At 35.3% G+C, this 27432-nt stretch overlaps 1 protein-coding gene across 2 annotated transcripts in view; it reads left to right on the top strand.

Moving 5' to 3' along the window:
• The window catches only part of Mdga2 (MAM domain containing glycosylphosphatidylinositol anchor 2), a 766587-nt gene that overhangs the window by 570314 nt on the left and 168841 nt on the right, over positions 1-27432 (top strand). For both annotated transcript variants that reach the window (XR_015045223.1, XM_021179084.3), the window contains exon 7: positions 10438-10767. Coding sequence is in view for 1 of the 2 variants with exons in the window: in XM_021179084.3 (XP_021034743.1) it covers positions 10438-10767 (330 nt within the window). In the remaining variant the exon portion in view is untranslated. The remainder of the gene's footprint in view (positions 1-10437; positions 10768-27432) is intronic.

Below are 27432 nucleotides of genomic sequence, written 5' to 3'. Positions count from 1 at the left end.
TCTTAGGAAATAAAACAAAGAAAACAGTAATTCCATGTTTCTGAAACCTAGGCAGTTAAACGCAACATAGATATTTAAAAAATTCTGTGTTTGCAATTGTGTCACAATAATTCAGAAATCATTCCTCCCTCAACAAGACTTGGTTTTCATTTGTTGTTTGATCATCTGAACGGGGGTGCATGGGATGACAATTGAAAAGCAAATGAGCAAAAGCCACTTGCTGATTGTCCTAAGTGTGATATAACAATGAAGAAATTTAAAATGAAACATATAATTAATATGGAAGTGTGAAGGAACTCGAACATTTTACTGTGTTAATCAAAAGGCCAGTTCTGATCTCAGAGCCTTTAAGGCCAAAGTACCTCCAAGAACAGCTGTGTGTAACCTATCCAAGTGACTGAACACATGCAATACCACTGAAGGCAACTGGTGTATCACCATTTTATCATGAAATGAGCCACAGATTTTGAGAAATTTCTGTGTAAAGAGAAGATTGGTAAAGAGAAATATTTAACTTGCGAGCTACACAAGCTCTTCGTCTGAAGAAATAGCTTAAGGAAGAAAAATACTGAAACTTATAAAGTAGATAACTGGAGGTTTGGATGTAGGGTGCAGGGGGAAAAGTTAGCAGATGGAAGCAGTCATCTGAGAAAGGAATGCCACGACTCCAAGGGTATAAATCCACAGTAGAACAAAACATCTAATTCATTGAAAGAGTTTTAAGTAGAGTTACTCGATAATTTTCTTTTTCTCTTTGCTTTAACTCTTGCTCCCCCTTATCAAAAAAAACGGTTTATTAAGTATACTGCAAGGAAGCATGTAGGTGAGGGTCAGTGCATCCCTTCTTCCAGTCTCACTATTTATGCTGGGATTACGTGCAGCATAATCACCTCCATAAATATTAAGGAAATACATTTTTAAAAGAGTTCCAAAGGAATTATGCCATCCCAGGAATTTCTACCTCCAGAGCATTGTATAATTATTTCCAATTCTAATTTTTAAAAGAACAATATAGTAAGATATGCGTTTAACTTTGAACACAGTTTTATTTCTAGAAGTGAAGGGGCATTTTGACATTTGATGGAAATGTGAATTCAAAATACTAATTTTGAACATCAAAGGACCAACAAATGGTACCAATTCATGTCACCTATGTTATTCTTTTTTAAATAACTAGTGATAGCCATTAGGAAATGTCAAATGCCATTTACATGGTAGCCATAAGTGTGAACATATTCTTACATATGGCACTTATGAGACTATTTATTTATGAGAATTCTATATTTCTTTTTATTATCAAACTGAAATGGAAGGAATGACAAGAGAGGCTTATTCCAAGAAAAATAATGTGGGTCTACCGGATGTACCTCTTTTCCCTTTTAAGTAGCATCTACACCCAGTTGTTCTATTGAGTAGAAACATTCAAATGACCGTTCCAATTTAGCCACACTTTGATTAAATAGTTTGAATGACTACTGCAGTGATTAACTTTGAGTAAACCAACAAAATAAATGGAGCCTTGATAATTTACAATAAAACAGACCTTGGACTACCTTTCAGCATCTAGTTCTGCATTCAAATTATTAAGGTTGCTCTAGTCTGTCGGCCCTAGGAAGTGGTATAATTTGTTGTTGATGCACTGCTAATGAACTTCCACTCAGGTGGTCATTGGTTGGCAATTTGAGTCTTAAAAGGAAATAGAAAGATAATGACTGGCAGTGCTTAAAGAAAAAAAGGAAGAAACAAATTCTCCTGAATCTCAGCTATGCTCCCACAGCTCCGTCCTTTTGACTTTTAAGTCATAAATTCTATGACGTACAGTTTAAATTAAAATTATTTCTTCCTCAAGAAATTAAGATAGGCTTACCACAGTGATTCAACTCTTATACCTTTTCAACTACTATAATATCATTTCTTGTTAATGTTGCTTATATATTCTGACATCTCCATTTTAAAAGTATAAGCAAACTAAAAAATTAATGTTTTGTTAAAAACTATTGCTAATCATTGATTTAGGAAAGCATCATGCTTAAAAATCTATCTTAATTTTTTGAAGAAGAAGTAATTTAAGTTTATACTGTATGTTATAGAATGTATGCCTTAAGAATCAAAAAGGATGGAGCTGTTGAAAAATAGTTGATAATGAGAAAGACAATTTTTCTTCAAACAAGTCTTCTAGATAGATCTAAACTACATTTGATAACGTCAGTGTGTCATTTGATACTTGACATAAAAAGTCAAAATCTTTTCTTTGTGTTCCAGCTTTCATTTTTATCATAAATTTAATTTTCCCTACACTGTCATTCTTGTTGCTTAGTTTGTGATCCTTTTAATGGAAATTAGTCATCAGGAATACAATACATTTTCAAAATGCTTCCATGAGTCATAGTGTAGCTGACAATTTCCTCACTTGGTTTTCTGGGGCACGTGACTTAGAAAAATTTCCACAAAGAGTCAGAACTTTAATACGTACCATTAACCTCCAGGAATGTGGTAACAAGCATGTGAGCATATTCCAAGCTTTGAGCAGTTCCCCACAAATGTAAACTCTACTTAAAAGTCATATGTTTACCTTTGTTTTCTTAACACACCCATGATTAACACAACCATGATTTGAAGCAGAATTTCTAAGTGTTCATGGATGTCTCTTTTTCTTCATCTTCCATCTGTCATTGAAATTGTTTATCTGCTGAGCCCTTACAGATGTAAAGAGCACACTGGCCTGAAGTTATGTCTCCTTGAGTGAATGCAGTGTTAGACTGCTGATGTCTCATGATCGCGGTATACACTGATGATATACACACAACAGAAGTTCCACTGGAATTAGGGTTCCTCTGTTAGTTTTGTTCTCACCAATAGCCTTGTATTAGTAGATACTGATGATTTTAAATTGTTGGATCTTCACCTCTGTGTATTCCTCTGTCTCTTCTTCTCTCTCATTTCCCTGCATATCTCAAGAGTGCAAGGTAGTAAAATCAAAATGAAAACAGACACCTTCTGCTGAATTCAAACAATTATTATCTGCAAAGTAATTGCCTTGAAATGTTCATTTATATTATGTTTAATGAAAGTTGTTGAATACACACACACACACACACACACACACACACACACACACACACACATATATATATATATATATATATATATATATATATATATATATGAATCATGTGTGGATTTGGAGACAATATAAAAGAATGAGAATTGACTTTGCTTCTAAGATATTTATCATCCCCTAAAGTAATGGGTGTCTCATTATAAAGGAAGATATAAAATATGCTATTATTAATTCTATTTCATATTTTTGCTGATGTAATAATCTATTTTCAATTGCATATTCACTTGGCATCTGGTGGGGTTGGAAAATACCTCATTTCTCAAACAAATATTAAATTCTCTTTAGCAAATTATAGAAAAAACAGTCCCTTATTTATTTCATTACACTGTTGGTCATTTTCTATGTAAGTTTTTCATCCAGAATTCTATGGAGATCATAAGATGAGGTATATCTGGAAAGGATTTCACTACTTGAATAATGAATACAAAGTGTAATTTATTAATTTACATACTGAGTGTTTTGCTTTCATGTATGTCTGTGTAGCACATGCATGCTTGGTGCCCACAGAGGCCATAGAAGGCATCAGATCCCCTGGAACTGACATTGCAAATGATTTTGAGCTGCTATGTGGGAGCAGGGAATAAAACCTGGGACCTCTTGAAGAGAAGACAGTGTTCTTAACCATTGAACTACCTTTGCAACCTCATCTTTCCACTAACTCCCCAACTTGGTTTGGTAATTGGAGGCCACTCTGTCTCATTATCTGTTTGAAACAGATTCAAAGCAGAAGTCCAAAAGGTAATACCTGATAATTTCCATTTCCAAAGACATGCACTCTCAATTGATATTTTTATTATGTTATCTCCAGCAATTGTTTTGATTATTGTGCTAATATTTATTAGTTAGTTCATGGAACACTTTAATAAAATTTTGCTCTTAAATATTTCATTAATTTGTCTAGAGTTTTATACAATGCAATTTGAATTTATCACCCACCATCTTTAAACTCTTCACCAAATCAGTTGCCGTTCTTCCCCCTTCCCCCCTCCCACTTTCTCCTGACTCACTTGGCCTTGTTTTTTTGTTTTGTTTTGTTTTTTTGTTTTTTTGTTTTTTTAATCAAGAGCACTTTGTGCTTCCCAAGTATTCTTGAATTTGTTGAAAAGTAGTAGAGCTACCCAGGTCTACAGTCATAAATAAAGTCTGCCAAAAGTTGAAAATTTTCCAATAAATCCTAGGCTACATGTAGGACTTAGTGCTCTATTCTTATCTCCAAGCTGGGATTTGGCTTGGCTTGGACTTACATGGGTCTTATTCATGCTGTTACAACCACTGTGAGTTCCTATGTGCAGTTGTCCTGTTATGTACAGAAGTCATGGCTTCTTTGTAGTCTTCAACTGCCTATGACTCATAGACTCTATTTTTCTTCCACAATCATTCCTGAGGCTAGAAATAGCAGATGTGGAATATACGTTCCATTTAGAGCTGTGTGTCTTCAATCTAAAAGAAATATATTTTACAACTTTAAGCTGGTATCTTCAGTCAAGATACAATCTCACAGCCCCCTTCTGTGGAATCCACAATACAGGCACCTTTCAAGCTGATACTCTGATTCAGGTCTAAGGCAAAGAATCAATCTATCATGCATATTTTACAACATGTCCAAACTGGCTAGAATAGAGGTTAGTTTCACACCAAGCTTTTACATGAACTGTCAGATGAATGAAGAAACATTCAAGGTCCATTCATTACAACTGGTGATACTTTAAGCCAAGTATAATATTCACTTGGGATGGTGTTAGGGTATTATCAATATTCACCCAAAAAATTAAATTTGGGACATGGGATTTGTCCCCTCTTTTTCAAAAAATGCTTTAGTGTTCTAAGTATCTTCCATCTATTGTACACTGTTCAGCTCCTACCTTGGATTGATTTGAAAAGGGTGAAATCTTAACTGGAAGGAAGAAATGACATTCAATTAGCATTGTGTGAACTACTAAAAATTATTCACTGATAGAATACAGAATAAAATATCCATGGAAGGAGTTGCAGAGACAAAGTTTTGAGCTAAGACGAAAGAATGGACCACCCAGAGACTGCCCTACCTAGGGGTCCATCCCATAATCAGCCACCAAACACAGACACTATTTCATACTCCAGCAAGATTTTGCTGAAGGGACCCTGATATAGCTGTCTCCTGTGAGGCTTTGCAAGTGCCTGGCAAATATAGAAGTGGTTGTTCACAGTCAGCTATATGATGGAACACAGGGCCCCCAATATAGAAGCTTATGAAAGTACCCAAGAGCTGAAGAGGTAAACCTATAGGTGGAACAACAATATGATCTCACCAGTAACCACAGAGCTCATGTCTCTAGCTGCATATGTAGAGGAAGATGGCCTAGTAGGCCATCATTGGGAAGAGAGGCCCTTGGCCTTGCAAACTTTATATGCCCTAGTACAGGGGAATGTCAGGGCCAAAAAGTGGGAGTGGGTGGGTATGAGAGCAGGGTGGGGGGAGGGTATAGGGGACTTTTGGGATAGCATTTGAAATATAAATGAAGAAAATAGCTAATAAAAAATGTGTGAAAGTATGAAACTGAAGAAGAACAAAGACCAGAGTGTGGACACTTTGCCCCTTCTTAGAATAGGGAACAAAACACCCATGGAAGGAGTTACAGAGACAAAATTTGGAAGTGTGACGAAAAGATGGACCATCTAGTGATTGCCATATCCAGAGATCCATCCCATGATCAGTTTCCAAACGCTGACACCATTGCATACACTAGCAAGATTTTGCTGAAAGGATCCAGATATAGCTGTCTCTTATGAGACTATGCCAGGGCCTAGCAAACACAGAAGTGGATGCTCACAGTCAGCTATTGAATGGATCACAGGGCCCCCAATGGAGGAGCTAGAGAAACTATCCAAGGAACTAAAGGGAACTGCAACCCTATAGGTGGAACAACAATATTAACTAACCAGTACCCGGGAGCTCTTGTCTCTAGCTGCATATGTATCAAAAGATGGCCTAGTCGGCCATCACTGGAAAAAGAGGCTCATTGGACACGAAAACTTTATATGCCCCAGTACAGGGGAACGCCAGGGCCAAAAAAATAGGAATGGGTGGGTAGGGAAGTGGTGGGTGGGTGGGTATGGGGGACTTTTGGTATAGCATTGGAAATGTAAATGAGCTAAATACCTAATAAAAATGGAAAAAAAAATTTAAAAATGTGGGGAAAAAAAGAAAAATACTCACTGAAAAAAAAGAGAATGTTTAATTGTAAATGAAGGAACCTGCTTTGCAGCTTCTTTACTGTATTAAATGCTTTATATTTTCAAAGATCAAACATTATCACTAATAAGCTATTTCTTATAGTAGTTCTTTGAGGGAGCCTAAATCTTTCATCTCCTATTTTTATGAAAGACACATTTGACCCATACAAATTAGATAACCCATCGAAGACCTTATAGAATTGAACAGCTAGTTACACGTTACTATTTACCCATGGTATTTTTAACAGAACTGGTCTCTTAGATTTCTGAACAAATTGAGTGAGAAAAGTCTAATAAATTTGACTCTCCTGTTCGTATAGATGAACATGCCTCAGTAACACCCAATTATATTTTATTTTCATTAGACTATCTCTTCTGTGTTTATAGCCAGTTGTTTAGATGTAGGGAAAATATAAAAAAAATAAAACAATTGCTTTGGAGAACCATGATTCCAAGTCCTAAATCTGATATTCTTTGCCTAGAGTTGAACAAATAGACTGGTTTCCTTTTTTCCTTTTCGGATTTTGTATCTTTTGAAAGTTTAGTGTGATTGACTTAGGCCAACTCTTTTAATGATATTAGAATTAGGTCAAATATCTTTTGGCATTAAGTTCATTGTTTTTATAGTCAATTCATTAAGATACACTTTATCATATTGCCCTAAAATACTGCAATTATGTATGACATATTATCTTATTGATTGCAGCTATATAATCTTTAATCCTTTTACTTAGGATTTTACAAACTACTTTGCCATGACTGAAACATCCTGTAACATATAATGTGCATATTGATTTCACATGTTTTATCAGGGTAATTTTGAGTTTAGCAGTTTCAATCCAATTTGGATGATTAATGTGCAGGGCTTTGGGTGTCAATAATATTTAAATTTGTCTCCATACAAAGCACTGAATGGCAAAATAGTATTGTGTGCTAAGCGGACCTCAGTCACATGAACATCTAAGTGTTAGTTACATCAGTTTTTATCTGTCAATCAACAAACCACTTAGTAAAGAAAATTATTCTTAAGAGTATCAAAATGTATCCTCCTATAAGTAAAAAGTTATTTCATAAGTTTATACATAGAACTTATTTTTCACAACTATCACTGTAAATAGTAATTCTATTTAAATTTCTGTATTTACTTTAGACATGAGATAAATATATGTTTAGAAATGAAAATGATTTATGTGTTATCTAAAAATCAAAATATTCTTAATACTTTTAATGTTTTTAAAGGGGGGATGTTTCCTGCCCCCCTAAACTGTTTTGTACACTGGAACTATTATTATATTTGAATTGTATTTGCACACTATCTTGTACATAATACAGTATTCAGATGTTACTACTTTTTAAATTACATTTCCTTTCTGGAGATACTGGATTTATCTTTAGTGCTTCTGAGGATGTAACTAACACATTAATGTAGGTAGTAGAGTTCCTAATGGATCATCCTTTATCCTCCAATAGCATAAGTGTGTGATTCAGCATAAATAAAATTCATGGATTGCATTGCATGTTATTAAGAAAAATTTTAAGAAACAATAATATTAAATGTGCTAAAATAGTTTTCTTCTAATATATTATTATCATCAAGAGTACATTTTCTAAAACTAATTTGTGAAGTTCTTTTGTGTGGTTCAGATTTCCTGAAGCTTGTAAAATATTTCAAAAGTATATGTGTCTAGTTTCCCTAGATTTATATATCATATAAATTTAATGAACATACTTTGAGTAATTGTAAATTAATGTTAGCAATGACTACAAACATTTCCATAAGGCCTGGTTATTTTTATGCTCTTCATCTCAAGTGATTAGAACTGAATTGAGTTTCTAGTCTTTGCTTAGAATACTGTAAAAATGTACTGAGTACAAAGAGAGAAGCAAACATTGTTTTTCATGGTTACCTACTTCTCCCAAGTCACAATAAACAGAGCAAACAGACTACTTCAGACTAACAAGTATGAAGATGTAGATGAAACGTGACTTACAATTAAAAACGTGCTCATCTCTTATTCATTCTGCACACATGTGCAGAGCATCCCTGTGTCCCTCTGTCTTTCCAGCACTAACTGAGAGAATTTTTGGTAAGTTCAGAGATGTCATGCAAATGGTGTTGCATAGCCTCTTATGTCTGCAGATACACTACAGGTACTTGATTTCTGAAAGTATCTGTGTGATTGTAGCTTTGAAGTTGAAACTGCATGACCAACATATTCGGATACACCTCCACTGCATAAACTACATTTCCTATGTAGGTAGGGCAATAGTGAAGTGAAGGGAAATGCAGAGAATAGTGTAAAACAAAAATGCATGCTCACCTGGGAAGCAGCGATAATGGAAAAAAAACTTCTTCCCTGCTGTGTCTACACATTCAATCCAAGTTCAGGTTCTTGTGAAGCCATACCCTTTTCCAATCACCTTCAGTCAGCCTTCAGCAGATTTAGCTTATCACTCAGCACTGAACCTAGACCCGGAATGTTTTGTTATGAGAACAGCACATAAACATAGCAGGTACTCTAAGCCATCTGCAAGAGGTTCTTTTGGTCTTCTGCAAGAAAGAGCCAGCATAGTTTTAGTTGGGACTATCTATATATCGTATGTTGCAGGATATTTGATCACACTATGAACCCTGAGATTGCTACTGGAAAAACAAAACAAAACAAAACCTGCCTCTAGTTGTGGTATGGCTCAGCACTATCACATTTCTTTAATTTAACAGCTCTCTTTTTATTTAAAACGAGATTGATTAAAGCCAACCACAGGTCAAGAGGCAGAGCAAACAACCAGCTGACAGGAAGGGAACATCAGAAAAAAAAATAGAGAGTGAGAGAAAGTCAGGAGGACATATGGATGCACAGGTAATAGAAAGGAGGAACATTTGGTTGGAATGGTTTGAAAGACAGTGTGGAGGAGAACTGGCTTTTCTTCTTCTGGGACTCAGTTGAAGAGGAAGGTCGGCTCAGTGTTTTCTCTGCCTCTTTAAGCTCGCTAGCTTTCACCCCAGCATCTGGCTCTTGATTCTTCATTTAGTAAAATCAAACATTTGAGATTTTGTTTTTAAAACAACAGCTGTGGGATGAAGAAAAAGCAAAAGTTAGGAGAATGTTTTACAGACATAATTTTTTCCAATTCACATTTCGCATATAGAAATGCTTCATAAAAATGCATTGACTCAATTCTTCCTAAACTACCGTTATTCATTGTATGTAGATATAATGTTAGAAAAACTTCTCTTATTGTGATCATTGTACAGCATGTGAGTTGCTTGGGAAATTATGAAATACTGAAACCATAATATTGGGAAGGTTTTAGGTTCGATGATTCATATTATTTCTTTAAACTTTAGTACCCCATGACTTTATGTAAACTGTTTCCATGGTTAATTTAAATTCTATGATGATAATATTTAATTATAATGTGGCATAGTTAAATTCAATTGACATTGTTAGCTATTGTCAATGTGATACACTTGGGAAGGCAGAACTTCAGCTGAACTACTACTTGCATTGGATTGACTTGTAGGCATGTCTATGGAACATTTTTAAAATGCTGCTTGATATAGGCGGGCCCAGCCCCTGTGGCTGATGTCATCCCTGGGCATGTGGGCTTCGAATGCACAAGGAGAGCTGCCCAGCAAGCCAGAAAGACCAAGCTAGTAAGCAACTGTGTTTTCCATGGCCAATGCTTCAGTTTCTGCTTTCAGGTTCCTGCTTTCCTCAATAATGGACTGTAATTGTAAGATGAAATAAAACATCCCTTCCCCAAGTCGCTTTTGGTCAGTCTTTCACATCAACAACAAAAACATAGTGAAAGTAACAATTGTGAGTAGAATTAAAGTATGATTTTTCTATCACTGCCAATCATTACCAAATGAATATAAAAAATCAATGTGCAGAATGTTTAAATGAGTTTCTGTTTAGATTTATTTTTTTTTCTGGGGGACGTATTAAGACTTATAGTGCACATGATTTAAAAGAAACATATGCTCATTCTCTTTTGCTTTGCTTTGATATTTCAGTCCAGAGACGACTACCTAAAGTGACCAAACCTTCACAATTATCAAAATAACACTAACTCCTTGTGAAATTTTTATGTTTTAGCATTAAAAAAAGGACGATTTTGGATCACTCCTGATCCTTATCACAAAGATGACAACATCCAGATTGGGCGTGAGGTGAAAATATCTTGCCAAGTAGAAGCTGTTCCCTCTGAGGAGTTAACATTCAGTTGGTTTAAAAATGGTCGTCCATTAAGAAGTTCTGAACGGATGGTTATCACACAGACTGACCCTGATGTGTCCCCCGGAACGACAAATTTGGATATCATTGATTTAAAATTCACAGACTTTGGGACTTACACATGCGTGGCCTCTCTGAAGGGAGGAGGAATATCTGATATCAGTATTGATGTTAACATTTCCAGCAGTACAGGTAAGAGGCTTGCTCCTGGTACAAAATCCCTTTAAATGAGTTTGAGTTTGATGTAATTAATGAAGCTAAGAAATCATTAATTTTTTTGAAATTTGCTAAATCTAAAAAGTTTACTATTCTGAATACCTAAAGAGATATCTGATTTGAGGCATTTGTTGTTTTCATTTTATTTAGATTTATATATGAGTTTTTTTAAAACATTGTGTACATAAAATCAATAGCAGTGACAAAGCTATGATTTAAGGTAAACTTATGCCATTTTTTTTTCATTAACCACAGCCCTTGTAGAGCTAGAAATTATATTCATAAAGTTAAACCAGTGACTAAGGCTGAAATATTTTTAAGTTTAAAATTCAACAAAACTATTTAGGTCTAAGACATAAACCTTGAGAAATGATTTAAGAGTACTTAAATTAAAAAAGCAATGTAAGAAATGTTTCTATTACTAAGAGATAGCTTTTGTTAAAGTTGTTGTTGGATGTGACATCTAAGAAAATACCACAGTACTACATCCTCATAATGCAAAGAGCTAAATGCAAAAATATATAAGAGCAGAATTATTTTGAAATTAAAAAAAAAACATGTGTTACCATTTCTCTTGTGTATCTTGTGTAAAGCATATCTAGATGAGGGAAAGCCCAGTGTTTTGATGAGAGAATATGGTAGGTTAACTCTCAGGATGTTTACTGACTCAGTATACTTTGGCAATATGTTACCAGATCCTCATATTGTGCTGGGTGAGTATCATAAATTAAACTCATACAATTCAGTTACAGCAGAAAAGCTCCATGCTTGCAGGTGCTTAACAACTTGCTTTTCCTCCCAGTCAGGCATCATTTTGACTCCACCCTTCTTCATTCACATGTGACTTTGTGCCTTCTTATGGTTCTCAGTTGCAGCTCACATTGAAAAGATTTTATAAATAAGTATATATGAAAGGCTGGCAAAATGAGCTTACTTTCTGCTGTTCATTGTTGTAAAGTATATTCAGTGTTTCTCTGGTATATGATCAATGTAAAAGGAAGTTCAAGTGTTGAAAGTATTTGGACATGGTTACTATCCTAGGTTATGCAAAGCCTCTACCTGGTCTCTAAATATTTGAACTTGCATGATCAAATACGTTTATTTATGATGCTGATGGAAAACTGTTGATAAGCATTTATTCACTCAACAGATATGCATGCACTCCCCATATTAGAAGGGGAGGCAACCTTGTGCTGAATAACATCATGTAAGATTTCTCTTTAAAAGTAAGAAAAAACTCCAAGGACATTTTCTTTATTTCTATTGGATAATTTTCCAGAATTTTCTACCCATACACATTACCCAAAATTGTTTGTTTGCTTTTCTTATTTTCTTCACTCGCTTTTTGTTTCAAAACTAGCCAGCACACACACACACACACACACACACACACACACACACACACACACACACACACATTGCTTTTATTTAACAGATTCATTTGAAGGGAACATGGCTTATTGGCTGTTCAACTTTGACCGAATAGGTCACAGAACAAAAGAAGAAACTTTGTAAAACTGTTACTAGAATGTGTTCTGATAGTCACTTAAATATGGTACTTACACTGGCTGAAACTGGGAATTATGAATGACAAAATAGAATTGTCCAAATCTTCAGAGATTATAAAAGGAAATTTTAAGGTATTCAATGACAGAGTTTGTTCAAGAAGAGTCTGGTAGACATTAGAAGAGTCATAATAAAGTATCTTAAATATTTGTTTGGTTTCTAAAAAGCAACTGTAGAAATAAAAAGTTTTCTAAGATTTTAGAATCCTTCCCCATGCCATCTCCTTCCAGTCATATCACACAGAACTGATATTCCCCAAGGGGAAACTGTGAAAACTGAGTTTTGTCTGTGCTGTTCAATGTAGTTTCGGCACTAGGGAAAATTCATGTCACATACTCAGAACTCAATAAATAGTTGTTTGACAAAGCTATGATCTAATTTGAGAACCAGACACTCTACATAGGTTGTCTTTTCTTATTCTACTTCTGTTGGCCCCCTTGTGTTCTTTCTCAATTTTCTACTGACAAGACAAAAAGTTCTTCAGTACGCATATATGTAATTTGGTTTAATGTTTCAGGCTCAGATAAGGTAGGAGAAGATGGTTGTTGAAGTTAGTCTAATAAAACTAAAAATGTAGGTCTCATAAAAGACTATTAAGGTATTCAAGTGGCAAAAATCAAAGGATTTGGTCCAGGTTAAGACTAATGAGGTTGAGAACACAAGCACCTTGTTCTTCAGTCTGAACATATAGGCAACTGTAACTTGAAAGAAGTACTTAAACTAATAGGTATGTCTCTCTTCATACTAAATCTGGCTTATATTTTGCAAGTTGCCTACAGTGCAATGGCGCACCAAAGTAGTCTCTACAGGACTTATGACTGAGAATTTGGGATTCTATTTATGGCATTATAATTATTATCTCTACCTGATAGAAGTCTACACTCAAAATGGCACTTCAGTGAGAAAACAGAGATGTTACAAGCCAGAGTTTGACTAAGGAGGTTTCATAAGCTATACCATATAAGAAATTCTCAGGCTATGGCAATACTATAAAAGCTCTGAGAAATTTAGAAGAGTTGGTTGAGTGAGTGAATCTAAGAAAATGGAACAATTGTTAAAACAGTACACTTTTAAAAGGAGACCTGTGGCTCCAGGATAGAAAGCCAGTACCACAAAAATGACAAATGTCTTTTCAGTTTTGGGTTTTCCTAATTACCATTTCAGGGAATTTAGCACTGGCCAAGTGGTTTTATTATACTTAAACACTTTTATGGTATTATATTATATCAAATTATGATGTTAAATTTATACAAGTATAGGGTGATATTCTTTAATTCTTTTAAATTTTCTGAGTCTGGTGTTACACAGAAATCTTACATTGATTCTCAATTGTTCCTCTGTTTTAAAAGATATGTACATGTCACTTACTGAGATGAGGCTTTGTTTCCATGAGACATTTCTACATAGGACAGAAATCTTACTTAGATCACAGACCCACAGTCAGCATATCTATTAGATGACACTGAGGAGTGAAATGGAAAGTGTTTCTGAAGGTAATTTGTCATTTGCAGAATTATTAGTGATTTTAAAAGACAATGATTTAAGAAAATGGCAAGCTATGTTTAGGAAAACATTGGAAAGCTATGACTATTTGAGAATTTATCCATACCTTTATGGAATAATAAAAAATACAATGTGAATTATATAAATATATGCATTATTTTCTAATTAGTTAAATATTAACACACACACATAAAGTTCTGTAAGCTTAGAAATTGTACTTGTAACCATTTTTGGTCTCTCAATATATATTTACATTAATTTCCATTTCCTTTACCAAACTCTTTACACACTGTGCGCTGTATCTTATGGACATGGTGCAAGTAGACATTGCTCTTAGGTGATTCAAGGCAGAGTCCTCAGGAACCTGGGATAGTCTGTAGTGTACAGACACCTTACCTGAACTTCAATCACACTAGCAAGATCTGAGTGCTTCTGCAATATAGTTACAGTCAGTCTCATGGAGAGCTGGGATTAATCTTGAACCTCAAAGGAAGCAAGAGAAGCAAATAGAGACTGGGGAAATGGTAAAGCATCTGCTTACATTATATTTTAGTTATAGCATTGATATTAATCTGAGAAAATCACATCAGTTTATTCTGGTCTTACTATTTCATTGCTAGAACTATATGTTAGGCTAGACTTCAGGCAATGTAAAGTACTTTCTATGCATTGCTATAAATGTCTCAGTTACAAATTTAATTGTATCAAAGTCTAAATGTCACCATTCAGTTTTGTCAAATATAGATTCTTAATGTGCCTCCTCAAGAAAATTCGTGCAAATTTAAGCCTACATTATCAGCAGCTAAAATCAAATTTTAGAATATCATCATAGGCTATTCCTTTTTACAAGCATAATTGGTAGAGTAAAATTTGGTTTTGGTGGTTTCTTTTCTCTCCTTCTCTTTCTTTCTTTTTCTTTCTTTCTTTCTTTCTTTCTTTCTTTCTTTCTTTCTTTCTTTCTTTCCTTCTTTCTTTCTTTCTTTCTTTCTTTCTTTCTTTCCTCTCTACTGCTTCTTGCCCTCACTTCGTAGTGAAGTCTCGGTGCTCATCAGTTTGCATGTATTCCTTCACAGAACTCAAGAAAACATGTTTGTTTATAGTAAAACTCAGAACTATGTGCATCCAGCCTTGACAATGAAAGCAAGACCTGGTGAGACATCTGGTGGGTAAATAGAGCAGAAGACTCAGCATGGAAATGTAGGGTTGTGTTTCTCTCTTCTTAGCATACAACGGGATATTATATAACAGAGAGAGGAACAAGATTTTGTGGGATCAAGCAAGATAGAGACATCTAGCAAGCACAGTGATGACCACCTGGAAGTGACTTGGCAACTTTAGGTTTCTGAGAGCTGTCTAGTTACTGTAACTGTGGAAGCCAGGAAGTGTCTGCAAGGCTGTGCATGCCATGTTCATTAACATGGGACAGTGGTGCACAAGGAGAGACAATCATTAATAAATACAAGAGCTAAGGAAAGACTGATTAAGTCTATTTAATTGGATCTACTTCTTTGCTCTTCTCCATTTCAAAAGGAAAGTAAGAGTCTACAGTGAGGGAAGAACTGTTTTAGCTAAGAAATTTGAACGATTATATCAACATGAAATGATGCTTAGGTTAGAAGAAAACACTATGCAGTTGAGATTTATGAAGTAATACCCAAGACACTAGACAGAAAAAGATTCCCTTATTGGTCCCCCAAACATAAAAAATGTGAACGTTGAATTAAGAACAGAGCCAAGGGTTGGTGAAGAGCTCAAGAGTCGTTCTCAGTTCTCAAGCTTTGCATATGGTTCAGCTATAACTACTCTACTTTATTATAATATATATTCTACCTACAGTAACAGCTAAGCTACGTAAATGAATGAATGGGTATAGCTGTTCTCAAATTTTATTTGCCAAAAGAGTAAACAAGGATATGTGCCCTGTGGGCATAGAGTGTTGACCTGTGAGCTATAATTTTGAAACCTTATTCATTAAAATAAAATAACTAAAAAGACAGAGTATATGAACCTCCTAGAAAATTAAATTGAACTAGTATGAAACTGCTATTTACCTATAAAATCACTGTCGCAGTCTTTATAAAGATTGATGCAAAGTCTCAGACCTCTTTTGTATTGTATTCAAGTGCACATTTTACAAAATGCCTTGCTCAGGTGACTGCTATCTTGCTGGAGTGGTCAAAATGGTGAAACTATACTACAAATATCCTTTGTATTATTTTGCTATTGCTCAACTCCTCAAGTCTCATCCATAAGATACTATTGTTTTCCTGCTGCTGATGTTATGCTGTTCATAATTATTCCATCTCTTTCTTTATGTTAGTATATAGAATAGAGAGATGTAATATATATTACACATATATAATGAGTATATATGTATAAACTATATATACATATATACACAGAGAGAAAGAGAGAGAGAAAGAAAGAAAGAAGAAAGAGAGAAAGAAAGAAAGAAAGAAAGAGAGAGAGAGAGAGAGAGGCTTAAAAGTTGTAATGCAAAAAATATATATATACAGCATTAGTAAAAGTGAAATAAAAAGTTGGAGTCTACTGGTTAGAAGGCCACTTCTTTATAGGGTGGCTGACTAGAAATGTCCACAGTGATGTCAGGCAAGATTGTTTTCATGCAAATTAAACACAGTCTTTAAGTCAGGAAGACTGACTCCTGTTTATAAACAGGTAGTGTTACCAGAGTTAGAGGTCAGCCCCTGAGCCCCAGCAAACAAGGTTCAGCCAGCCAACCATAATAAGCCAGTGAAAAAGGGCAAATTGAGAGTGAAAATCAAAAGGGACGCTTATTCAATATGGCCATACTGAGAAGGACAAAGACATTCAGTGAAGCATGGACATGGGGAGAGCCAAGTAAATGCATGCATGATGAAGCAGCCTACCATAGTGCCTCAGCTCCCAGGCAGGGGAGGGGGGCGCTGTGAGATCTACTGACAAGTTAGAAAGGTTTGTTAGGGAGGCTCCTCTGGCTCTCCAGAGGAGGCTCCAGCTATTTCCTTTCTCAGTAGGAGATTCCTGAGAAAATAATTGTTTCTTGGGATTATTCTTTCAGTAGTGTGATAACCAAAGGAGTGAGCAACACGTGCATCTTCTGCACCTTGTCATGCCTATCAACCAGGCTGGTGACAGCTTGTTGTACCTGTCCTTTGTATAGGCCATGGTGACACATAGAGTTTGGACATGGTGACAGTAGGGATCACACACACACACACACACACACACACACACACACACACACACATGAACGGTATTGCTTTTTCTGTCATCTTTCCCATCTTACTCCTTACAGACTGTCCTCTCCTCTGCGGTGGATAGAGGCACAGCTGCAGCGGGGTGGGTCCTGAACCGCAGCTCACCTGGCCTCTAACATGCTAGTGTTCCAGTTTTAAGAGGACGTTTTGTTCAAGAAATTTCCCAGGAGACACCTGACTACAAAATAGCTTTTCACAGAATATGGACATTTCTTTCAGCATGTGCATAGATTAAGGGGATTTTTGACTAAGAGTACATATAGACATACATCATTTTCATCTGTCCTCTGGCAAGGGTAGTATATGTGTCAAGCAGTGTTACAGAGGCATCAGTATATAATTCATCTTGAGGTATATAAAGCTTACTAAGAATGCTTCTCTGTTAGAATCCTTTATTTTAGGAAGAAGTTTTGTTCCATAAATGTGTTTTATTAGAAATCTGAAAGCTCTTTATTAAAATTTAACATGCCTTCAGAAATTATTAAACATTCCCCAGAGTTCTGCTGACTTGCATTAGTCTTGTATTGCTCAGTGTGTGGTACAGAAACAAATCAACAGCAAGGAATAGTTAGGTGGCTTACCTGCATTTTGTGTTTAAATAGATAATGCAGTTGGCTAAAATTGGGTGTTAGACAAAAGCATCCAATTTTTCTGAAGATTTTACTTTTATGTCAGCTTTCCACACACAATATTTTATTTAATCATTCTTTTGTAGCCTTGATGGAACTTATGGTGTCTGGAGCTACTGCTCTCTTTTCTTGTGCTTTTAACATCTGCCTTTCAAATGGTTAAGAAAATGTTGAATAGTTTAGAGTAAAAAAAAATGCCTTCAGAAGGCTAAGAGCCATGTTAAAATGTGCTGAATATTTTAAGAGATGTTGTTAAACAATGCAAAATAAATGTGGTACGTGAAAACACTTTAGATAAAAACTTACTGTTTTGGAAATGTTTGACTCATGAGAAAAACTGACCACAACATTGAATACAATATATGTGCCTTGAATATTCAAATGCAAGGAGCAAGGCTAAGGGAAATGGAAAGTGATAGTGGAGGTGAGTGGTTCACGAAGAACCTGTAAGTATCAAAACAGTAGGAATAGTTAAGGAATACAGTGTGCATTCGATTATTTGTTCAATAACTATGATAGGAGAGTGGCTATGGGAGAAATAGAAGTTCATGAAGCCTAATTCCTAATAGTCCAGTGTGATTTACATTGAATAATTGATGAACTGTGACATTTGCTGTAATGTCACTGACACTGGTCAGCAAGAGTCAGGAAAGAAAGTTTGCACCTGGGCTGGATCAGTAATGACTCTGGAATTAAAGGAGAAATGTATCATGAGACCTTATTCGCTCAGGTTTACATAATTTTCTGAAAAAAAAAATCAAGAAGGAAAGGAAGGAATAGAGGAAGGAAAGAAGGGACAGAAGAGAGAGGAGGGGTGACAGGAGATCTATTCAGTGGGTAACTATTCAGAGATTTAAAAAACCAAACAATTGACAAGAGTAATCTCCAGGGCTCATTAGGGTTGTTAGTCTCATTAATAAAATGATTTCAGAATGGACTAAACCTGGTATCAAGGGGAATGTTATTACAATAAAAGAAAAACCCAAAGGACAAGCAGGATGTAAATCTCAACAGCTGCCTAGAGGAAGAAGGAAACTAAAATAAGGATTATAGCATTTAAGTTGTTATAGAGATTAGATACATGGTTGACTAGTAGTCACATGTTAGGAAGGGAAACTCAGTGAACTACTGAACTAAGGGTAAAGATTCTCAGAGGAAAATACAGCATCACAGTATTTTCTTTTATTATTTTTTGTTGTTGTTTTCGTTTGTTTGTTTTGGGTGTTTCTTTGGGTTTTTGTTTGTTTTTCAAGTCAGGGTTTCTCTGTGTAGCCCTGTCTGTCCTGCAACTCACTTTGTAGACCAGGCTGGCCTTGAACTCAGAAATTCGCCTGTCTCTGCCTCCCAAGTGCTGGGATTAGAGGCATGCACCACCACTGCCCTGCTTTTATTATTTTTTTAAGTAGTTATTTTGCTTATCTCTAGTATGGCATGGAGCCCGCTTTCCAAGGGCTGATCATTGGGTCATGTGACTGAAGCAGCCCAACTGGATTGTGAGGTTTCCATCCAAGCCAGAGGGTTTTATACACTTAACTAGAGGTATTTTATTCTAACACAACTATAAGAAAATTGGTGGAGAACATAAGAATGATTTTACAAATATTTTAAAAGTGTTTCTTCTATTTCCAAAACAGTGAAAAATACTTTTTGATTGTGGGGCAGTATTACCGGAGGGGTTCAGATATAGCAATATATGAGTGATCAGTGAGGTCAGCTTTGCAAAGAAACTGATGCATTGTTGCAGATGATAGGATCGTATACATAAGTGACCCCAAAATGACACCAGAGAACTTCTACCCCAAAAATGGCAGGAAATAAAATTAACTCAAATAAATCAGTAGCCTTCCTTTATACAAATGATAAACAGGCTGAGAAAGAAATTAGGGCAACAACTTCCTTCACTATCGCCACAAATAATATAAACTATCTTGTGGGTAACTAACCAAACAAGTGAAAGACCTGTGTAACTCAAGTCTCTCAAGAACGAAATCAAAGAAGATCTAAGAAAATGGAGAGATCCCCCGTGCTCGTGGATTGGCAGAATTAACATAGTAAAAATACCCATCCTACCAAAGGCAATCTATATATTCAATGCAATCCCCATCAAAATCCCAACACAATCTTCAAAGACATGGAAAGAGCAGTTCTCAAATTCATCTGGAAAGGCAAAAAACCCAGAATAGCAAAAACAATGATTAACAATAAAAGAACAGCTGGGGAAGCACCATCCTTAACCTCAAGCTTTACTACAGAGCAATAGTGATACAAACTGTATTGGTACAGAGATAGACAGGATGATCAGCAGAATAGAATTGAAGACCCAGAAATAAAACCATACACTTACAGACATTGATTTTTGACAAAAACATCAAAAATATACAATGGAAAAAAGAAAGCATCTTCAATAAATGGTGCTGGTCTAACTGGCTGTCTGTATGTAGAAGAATATCTCATTCTAAACAGTGGTTTGATGGCAGCTACACATTATTTGCAACATTTTCAAGAGCTTCTGAGCTTCAAAGAGAAGGAAACTAATTAGCTAAGAATTTTAAACCCCTCTTTCTTCCAACTTGGATCAAAACAAAACAATTCTTTTCTGGATATAGATTGCATGTATGATTATATTTACACATGTTTTCTGGTTTCTTTTTTTTCACACACACACACAAACATGTGTATGGAAAATCTGGTGTTTTGGGTAAGTTCTTCTTCACTTGTGCTTCTGTGGTTCTAAGAATGCTGTGCCTTGCTTCTTTAGAATGTGAGAATGTAGAGTGTAGGGCCAGGTTAGATAATAAACTAGCTATGGCTGAGGGGTTTAATATGTTCTGATGTAACTACCAACCAATTAGAAACTCAAGTCTGATTCCAGGAATATATCAGAATTAAGACATGGGTTTCATGGGTCATTGCATTAATTTAGACATGTTTGACTCATGCAAGAAGAGAGCAAAAGTTAAACAATAAAAAAAGATGAACTGGGAGATAGTGGGAAAACTAGGGACCATGACCAATGTGAAAGAGAATGAGCAATGGAAACAAAGGGAACTGTTCTCCTCCAGTAGACCCACTAGTACAGAAAGAGGACATGTTCAGTGGACGAGTTTGAGAGTGTGTGACTTCAGGCATTTTTAGCACTTACAACTCAGGACCTGGGGATTTGTACTTATGCATACATTTATAAAGTAGAAACAAGCCCCTATTTTCTGTTTAAAAAAAAAAAAACGTAAGGAGTGAAAAATAAAAACTATTAAGTGAAAGTAGGAGTGGGAGATCTGGGGAAGGATGGAAGGGATTGTTGGAGCTTAAATGTGGTATTTAGTCTGAATGCCATTTACACTAAGGCTCTCACTATACCTAAAACAGACTGCAAGTAATGTTGTAGAGCTTATGTGAAATGGTAGCTGTATTAATCATCCTTTCAATGGTACTAATAGAAGTGACAAGAAGGCCAGGCGTGGTGGCGCACGCCTTTAATCCCAGCACTTGGGAGGCAGAGACAGGCGGATCTCTGAGTTCTCGAGGCCAGCCTGGTCTACAGAGTGAGTTCCGGGACAGCTGGGCTACACAGAGAAACCCTGTCTCGAAAAACCAAAAAAAAAAAAAAAAAAAAAGAAGTGACAAGAAATTTTAAACACATTTTTTTGTAAACTGTTTTGAGAGGCATAAATGACACTGAGGTGAACTACCTAATTTTGAAATATCATATATGATTGTAAGAATTAGCTATATTAAATTAGGTGTCTATCTTCTAGTAGGTCAGCAAACATTAATCATTTTTATATTGTTCTTTTTGTTCTTAAAATCCTTGCATTTATCATCTTAAAATAATTAATTCCTCCAAATATCAGAATAAGGTTTCTACCTTAAAGGTTATAGTTTATCCCATATTTTATTAAAATGATTAATGAAATACAAATAATCAAATACTAAGTTATGCTTTATCTAGTCTTTGTCCTTTTTTAAAAAAACTAATTTTGTGTTCTGTGTGTGTGTGGTATGCACATAGGCATATTTGTGTTTAAATGTGTGTGGGTGCAAATGTGTGATAAGGCCCAAGGTTGGTGCCGGATGTTCTTCTAAGTTACATTTTGCTGCTTTTTGTATGGAGACAATATCTCTACTTAAACCCAGAGGTTCCCTGTTCTACACTATATAGCTAGCTAGTTTGCACCATTTCATGCATTACAGACCACTACAAAGAACACATACACAGCCCACTTTCACAAAGTCTATGTAAATAATATTTGTAAGGAATATATATATCTAGTTGACATTTTAACAGAAATATTCTTGTTTAAAAATTAACTACAATGTAAAATGTATTTCATAGGCTGGGTTATATATCATTCCAATGAATGACATTATATGATCCTCAGTGTGGTTCTAAAATTGGGTCAGTTTGTTTTTTAATTTTTATTGTAGCATTTTTGCACCTTTCAGAAAGGCAAAATGCATCATGAAATGCAGTTATGATGCAGTACAATATTTGTTAGGGAGGACTCCATGTGTTATGAGAAAACTCCACTCCTATTTTCTTTTAATTGACCAGTTATCAGCCAGCAGATCTTTTAATTAAACCTCATTTGCTTTAAAGAACATGTGGCCCTGGTCTGATGAGGGAACACTGTGTCCACTGGTCCTTTTATTTTGCTCTTGATAAGACATAAAAGAGCCAGCTTCATCTCATGTCAAAACGCTTATTAAGATGGTGATAGTGTCTGTTTCCAAAGAACAAGTCATCTCCGGTGGGGCACAATCAGTGATGTAATTAGGGAATTTGTAAACTGCAGGAATCATGCACAGAGATCATTTATAAGAGCCCTAACAATGTCACATGGGTTCTATAAGACGATAAATGGCCTTTTCATTGTAGAAGTAAATTGATTTTTCTAGCCACTCTGTGTTGAAAAGTTTACCGGTATGAGCAACAGTAGCTGTAGAAAATAAAATAAAATTTAGATTGTTTTGAAGCTTCTCTCTTACAATAATTTTGCAAGACACATTTGGTATATAATTTATTACCTGCCATCCTTTTAATTCAGAATTCTTTTACAATTGGAAAGCATGGCCATAATTAACATGATCAGACAGCTAGCTAGCTCCCTTTGCTTTCTGGTCCATGATTTTCATGGTTATACCCTGACCTTTCTGAAAATGGACAACACTGACATTTTGTCTACCTCATAAGAGTGAAATGGATCTATTTAGGGACCTTATTACTTTAGAGAAATAGAAAGAGAACTAGATATCTGTGTTACCTGCCATTTATGATATTATCAAAACATAGAAATCAAATTATAACCTGTAATGTCAGGCATATGTAAGCTTCTTCCCTTAGGACCTCCGTGGACGTGCCTCTGGCTACTCAAGTTCTGCTCATTCTTATCCTTTGCAAGACATTCTGGACACTCAAGGAATCCTTGTCTAAAATGTATCTTCTCAACATCTGGAAATGGCAAATGTGTGTGTGTGCATGTGTGTGTATGTATGCATGTGTTTGCATGTGTATGTTTGTCCATATGTGTGTGTGTTTATTTTATTTCTATAAACATTTGTTCGGTTGAATATGGACCTGTGCTTAGTATTTTAGATATCTGGTTTCAATAAAGTATGATTTATATAGCCTTAGTATAGAGATATGTGCATAATAAAAAAAGCAAAATACATATTATAGTACCCATGGCAGTGACATGAAGATGACTAGTGTTTGTTACAACATACCTATGAAGGAAACATAGATTGTGGGTGTAGAAAAGTGTAAAATAAGAATTATTGTGTTAACTGTATGTAAAGTGATAGAAAGACTAGATAATGTTCTCAAAGTCACCATCCTTTAAATCTGGGCATTCAAACTAAGCATCATTCTCTGCAAATACATTTAGGGGACACTTTGATCTGCATTGCACAACATTATTTTAAAATTTATACTAAATAGCCCTTTCTTCAATCTAATTTGAAGATGAGAAAACAAAGTCTTTCCTTTGCTGAGATTATACATCTCGTATATGGTTTAACTTTTCAACTAAGTCAAGCTTTTAACCTTTTTAAATGTTTAATTTGTTTCAAATATGTACTCTTATTCATGCATGGGCTGTAAATATGTGTATTCCACATACATGCAGATGTTCTTACATGCTAGAAATGGGCGTTGGACGCCTAAGAGCTGGATTTACAGTTGTTTTTGAGCCACATGGGTTCTGGGAACTTAACATAGATCCTCCTCTGGAAGACCAATTGGTGCTCTTAACCATTGAGCCATATCCCTAAGCCCCCTGCATTATTAACCCAATATAATTATTAATAATAATTGCAGTTGTTAAGAAGTCCCCATGTTTATCAATTTCCATAATACAGTATAATTCTTGAAGGTTGTGAGTGTCCTGATGCATGTCTCTTGCTCACACTTCTAAATGTACTCACCTATTAAACAAGCTAAAAAAACTTTTTACAATAATAGATATTAAATCTAGAATTAGGTGTATATTTTTATAAGGTATTCTGCTTTCAGTTGAAGGAATAATGCTTGTAGAACTCTCTATCTGTTGAAGAGATAATGCTGTGATCTCTCTCTCTCTCTTTCTCTCTCTTTCTCTTTCTCTCTCATACATACACACATACACAAATATTTGAATAAATCATAGGCATCCTATTTAAGAACAAATAAGCAGGCTGGAGTGATAGCTTAGCAGTTAACAGCACTGACTGCTCTCCCAGAGGTCCTGAGTTCAATTCCCAGTGACCACATGGTGTCTCACAGCCATCTCTAATGGGATCTGATGCGCTCTTCTGTTGTGTATGAAGACAGCTACAATGTACTCATATAAATTTTAAAATACATAAAACATAAGCAAGGGTGCAAATGTTTTCTGGGCTGTAAGAGTTATAGGAATTGGAACACACACACACATCCCTCTCCTGTGAAAAGATGTCTTATAGAAATCATCAAGCGTGTCTGTTCATTTTTTCAATATTTTCATTATAAATTATAATCTTTGATTGCTACATTTTCACATAAGTTGAATTATAAGCAAGCTTAAAATCTTGTTCCTGTTTATTTAGTTCCTTAAGAAAAATAAAATTTGGCTTGTGAGTGTTGCTATCTCTTATCAGGAACCACCGATAATTCATGGATGTCAGTGCATAAGAAATACAAAACAGAGAAGGAATTTGAGGAAAAAAGAAGGGATAGGAAATTTTCATAATAGAGTTATATTTTAATAACTCTACAAATATTATATGAGAAGCTCAAGTTATATAAGTAAATTATGCAAAGATCATAACAGCTCAAGATACTTGAAAGCTCTAACAAACAGTGCCAAAATTGGCCTTAGCAGTCAATGAGGCAGCAACTACAGGACCTGTGTTTATTTGCAACTAGTCTTTTGGATCATGTAGCAGAGAAAATATAAATGCCATGCAGAGAGTGATTTTTCTGTTTTGTTCTTACACTTTGTGTGTTCTATGGAATCCCTTGGAGGCTATTCTTGTGCCATAGCAACACCTGCTGGGAGAGAAAAGTTGGAACCGATGTATCTGTTGCCTGCCAAATCTGTTTCCCCAATGAATGTCACTGCATGTCATCCATCTCCAATACCTAACCTTCACAATTACTACCTCCAGAATACTGCTGCTCCCCATATGCTCCAGGCTCCTAACAATGCTGCTATAATAAGATTTCCCAACTCTTCAACAAAATAAGCATTGGGTATGTGTATATATTAATGTCCTTTAACCTTCTCCTTAGAATTTTAGATGTAGATCCTGGGGAATCTCAACCTTTGTATGTTTGCAACATGTGGTTTCTTTCGGCTCTGTTATGATATTTGTAAAACAACATTAGTACTGTCTTGCTCACATATCCTAATTTATTATATGTTAGATATTGAAAAGTCTAACAAAGGGAAACTTATTTGAAGAATAAGAATAGGGTGAGAGATGTGTTTACACTGATTTTTATAGATAGATACAGTAGTCATACCATCTGGTATGAACACATGTTATAAATAAGTACTTGTTCCTATGTGAACAGGACTGTAACCGATGCAAGTCTTGGGAGAATGTGCCACACAACTATTCTTGTGTAGATCAGACTAGCCTTTTATTGGCTGTTGGATGACGAAAGTCATAGAATAGGCGAATTACTCAATACTACCAAGTACTTCCTTCCATTTATTCTCTTTCATTGTACCATTTTTGTGACAAAATTGAAATATAGTAATATTAGTAATAATATAAAAATCTACTGCTTTGGGATTTTAAAAAATTAAAAGTGGAATAGTTCTCATATGGAAAAATGATCTTCAGGTTGTATGTTTTATCTTCAAACATCTGACAATCATAAGGTAATAATTGTCCATAAGTAGATTTTCTTCATTGGTTGGTTAGTAACTTTGATTTTAGACTGTCTGTCAGTCAGGACTTTACTAAACACTTGTAAACTAACTTAAAATATCACATAGTATGAGGGCTACTGAAAAGATGGAAACTTTGGCACTGATGTTAGCGTGCTTCAACTACATTTGATAGGATATACACATTTTCCTGTGTCATACATAAAACAAGTTAGACATGATATAATTCAGAGATACTTAAAGTAAATAAAGAATACAGGAATTGGGAAATTTTCATAGAGAACATTTAAATGATAGTGAGACATTTCACAGTATGGTAGCTTTGAACTCATTCATTAACGGAGGTGAAAGTTTACACCTGAACAAACTTGTTAGGGTGATCAGTCCTGTCCTAACCAAATAGAGAGTGTTTCCACAGACGTACCTTTAAGATCAAGATGTGTGTGTGTGTGTGTGTGTGTGTGTGTGTGTGTGTATTCTTAGGCTTGGTTTCTCAAATGGACTAGAATCAGTAAGACTTGGACATTCCATCTCAGGAAATGGAGAGTTAGTGAAGACATGTAGAAAATAACATTCTTAAAATATTAGTTCAGAAATAGTAAAAATAAATGTAGAAGAAATATTTTTGTCAATTTAATATGATAACTTGTTCATAAAGATAGAGATGATCCTGAAGGCAGTAGAGAAGTGGAATATGCTCTGTTTACATGCCTCTCAGGAGGGTTCTGACACTTTTAAATAACAATGATGCCAGGAGGGGTGATGCTGGCTGACTGCAGCACACAGGAACCAGAAGTAGAGGGACAGTGAGTTCAAAGATAGCCTCAACTGCCTAGTTTGCTAGAAGCTTACTGGGACTACAATGATACATTGTCTTAACAATGAATGAATGAATGAATGGATTAATCAATTAGTTAATTAACAAATAGATAAATACAAGAGTAACCACAAATGTATAGGTCCTGAATATCATATAAATTACCCCTGCTTTTCTCTTGTGTTTGTGCAAATTAAGAATTCTTCCCAGGAAGTAACTGGTCACAATATTTATTTATTTAGTAATGCAATGACCAGTAATTTTCCTGTCTTACATCAAAAGTCATTTGTAAACAACCAGATTTGGTTTCTAGCAGGAAGGATATGTGAGCAAGTCTACATGTGAGTGACGAAATTTTACTATATCTACACGTTTTTTACCCCAAATAGATTTCAGATATCCCCTACTATATTCCAACATATAAGTATTCAACATGCTTAAAGTGAGTCAAAATATATAAACTACAATTATTTTGATTTAAGGGGGATTTTCTGATTTGTGATGTAATGTAT

This window comes from Mus caroli, unplaced genomic scaffold (genome assembly GCF_978045245.1).
Source record: "Mus caroli unplaced genomic scaffold, Mus_caroli_1 scaffold_14, whole genome shotgun sequence".
Lineage (NCBI taxonomy): Eukaryota > Metazoa > Chordata > Mammalia > Rodentia > Muridae > Mus > Mus caroli.
This window is presented reverse-complemented; position numbering and strand designations above follow the sequence as displayed.